Source organism: Octopus sinensis, unplaced genomic scaffold (assembly GCF_006345805.1).
Source record: "Octopus sinensis unplaced genomic scaffold, ASM634580v1 Contig11667, whole genome shotgun sequence".
NCBI lineage: Eukaryota > Metazoa > Mollusca > Cephalopoda > Octopoda > Octopodidae > Octopus > Octopus sinensis.
This window is the reverse complement of record NW_021832430.1, coordinates 500,441-502,081: the sequence shown is the minus strand read 5'-3', so window position 1 is coordinate 502,081 and position 1,641 is coordinate 500,441. Positions and strand designations below refer to the sequence as shown.

The window sequence follows — 1,641 nt, the reverse complement described above, 5'->3', positions numbered from 1 at the left end:
ACCGAAGAGATCGTAACCGCAATGACAGGAGAGATAGGGACTACCGAAGAGATCGTGACCGAAATAATAGGAGAGATAGAGATGATAGAAGGAATCGAAATAGTAATGTATAAATCATGGACTTTTACAACTATATTATAGGAAAATATTGAATTTCCCACTTGTGACTATTGTTTGACTAATAAAATTAGGGGACTTGAATATTGGGTAAATTATCTAAAAGAATTATTTTTAGAGACAGTATTCAAACGACGATTTTGACACTAACGAAAGGGCAATTAAGTATTGCATAGAACAAAAAGAATGCCCAGAGAATTATGATGAGAGCCGTAACGAACAAAATGAAGACCGAAGAGATCGTGACCGAAATGATAGAAGAGATAGAGACGACCGACGGGATCGTGACCGTAATAACAGGAGAGATAGAGACGACCGACGGGATCGTGACCAAAATGATAGAAGAGATAGAGACGACCGAAGAGATCGTGACCGAAATGATAGAAGAGATAGGGACGACCGAAGAGGTCGTGACCGAAATGATAGGAGAGATAGGGAAGATAGAAGGAATCAAAACAATGATGTAAGAAAAATTGACTGTTAAAACTATATTTCAGGAAAATAATGAATTTCCCACCTGCGAATACTGCGTAATTAACAAAATTCAAGGGCTTGAATACTGGGTAATTTATTCAAAAATTATTTTTAGAGAAAGTTTTCAAACGATAAATTTGACACAAGGCAGAGGGCAATTGAATATTGCATTGAACAAAGCGAATGTCCTGCAAATTATGAAGTTGTGCGTAATGAACAGAATGAGGATCAAATCAATCGTGAACAAGAAGATAGAAGCACAAATACTAACGAAATTAATGATAAAAACAATAATGTAAAAAATAAACATTATTAAACTATATATTTTAGGTAAATAATGAATTTCCCACTTGCGATTACTGCATAACTAATAAAATTCAAGGGCTTAAATACTGGGTAGTCTATTTAAGCAAATTATTTTTAGAGACAGTTTTCAAACGATGATTTTGACATTAACCAAAGGGCAATTGAATATTGCATAGAACAAAATGAATGCCCAGCAAATTTTAATCCTGGAATTGCATTGGTCGAAACCAATGAACCTGGTATCGTTCAAAATTAGATCAACTTAATTATTTTCTCTTTAATCTCTGGGCGTTAATTTCTCTAATTTTTTTCGGCATTTGATAATTGTTTATCTAAATTAGGTGTTTTAATTACCACAAATATAGATAAAAGATAATATTTTTGTGCAAAATTAAATTGTTTTATTTTATTATTTTACTTTTTTATGCGCGTATAAAACAAAACTAAATGAGAATCACGATTTTAAAAGTTCTACAAGAGAGGCGCTCTTTGAATTAAAGCAACATTCCATCGTAAAATGAATAAAGAAATTTGTTGGAAAACAACGAGTTTTTTCATCGTCAAAAAAGAGCCGATTTGTACCGTTCGTCGTTTAAAAAATTTTTACTAATCCAGTTGAAAAATACGATTAAATTGCCGTTGATACTACTTTAGCTTCTCAACCTTCAATTTTAAAAATGCTATGCACCATATCGGGTCGGTGATTTTCGTAGACAAAAAAGTGTCGAACCAGGTTCCGTTCCA

The 1,641-nt window shown here is 32.9% G+C and overlaps 1 protein-coding gene across 1 annotated transcript; it reads left to right on the top strand.

Annotated features, from left to right (window-relative positions):
• Window positions 1-235: 235 nt before the first annotated feature.
• On the top strand, window positions 236-680 carry LOC115229072 (splicing factor U2af large subunit A-like; the record flags this gene model as incomplete). Its single annotated transcript, XM_029799498.2, has 2 exons — window positions 236-580; window positions 615-680. Coding segments are annotated over 2 exons (411 nt in total), but the record flags the coding sequence as incomplete, so codon positions are not given.
• Between the last annotated feature and the right edge of the window lie 961 nt (window positions 681-1,641).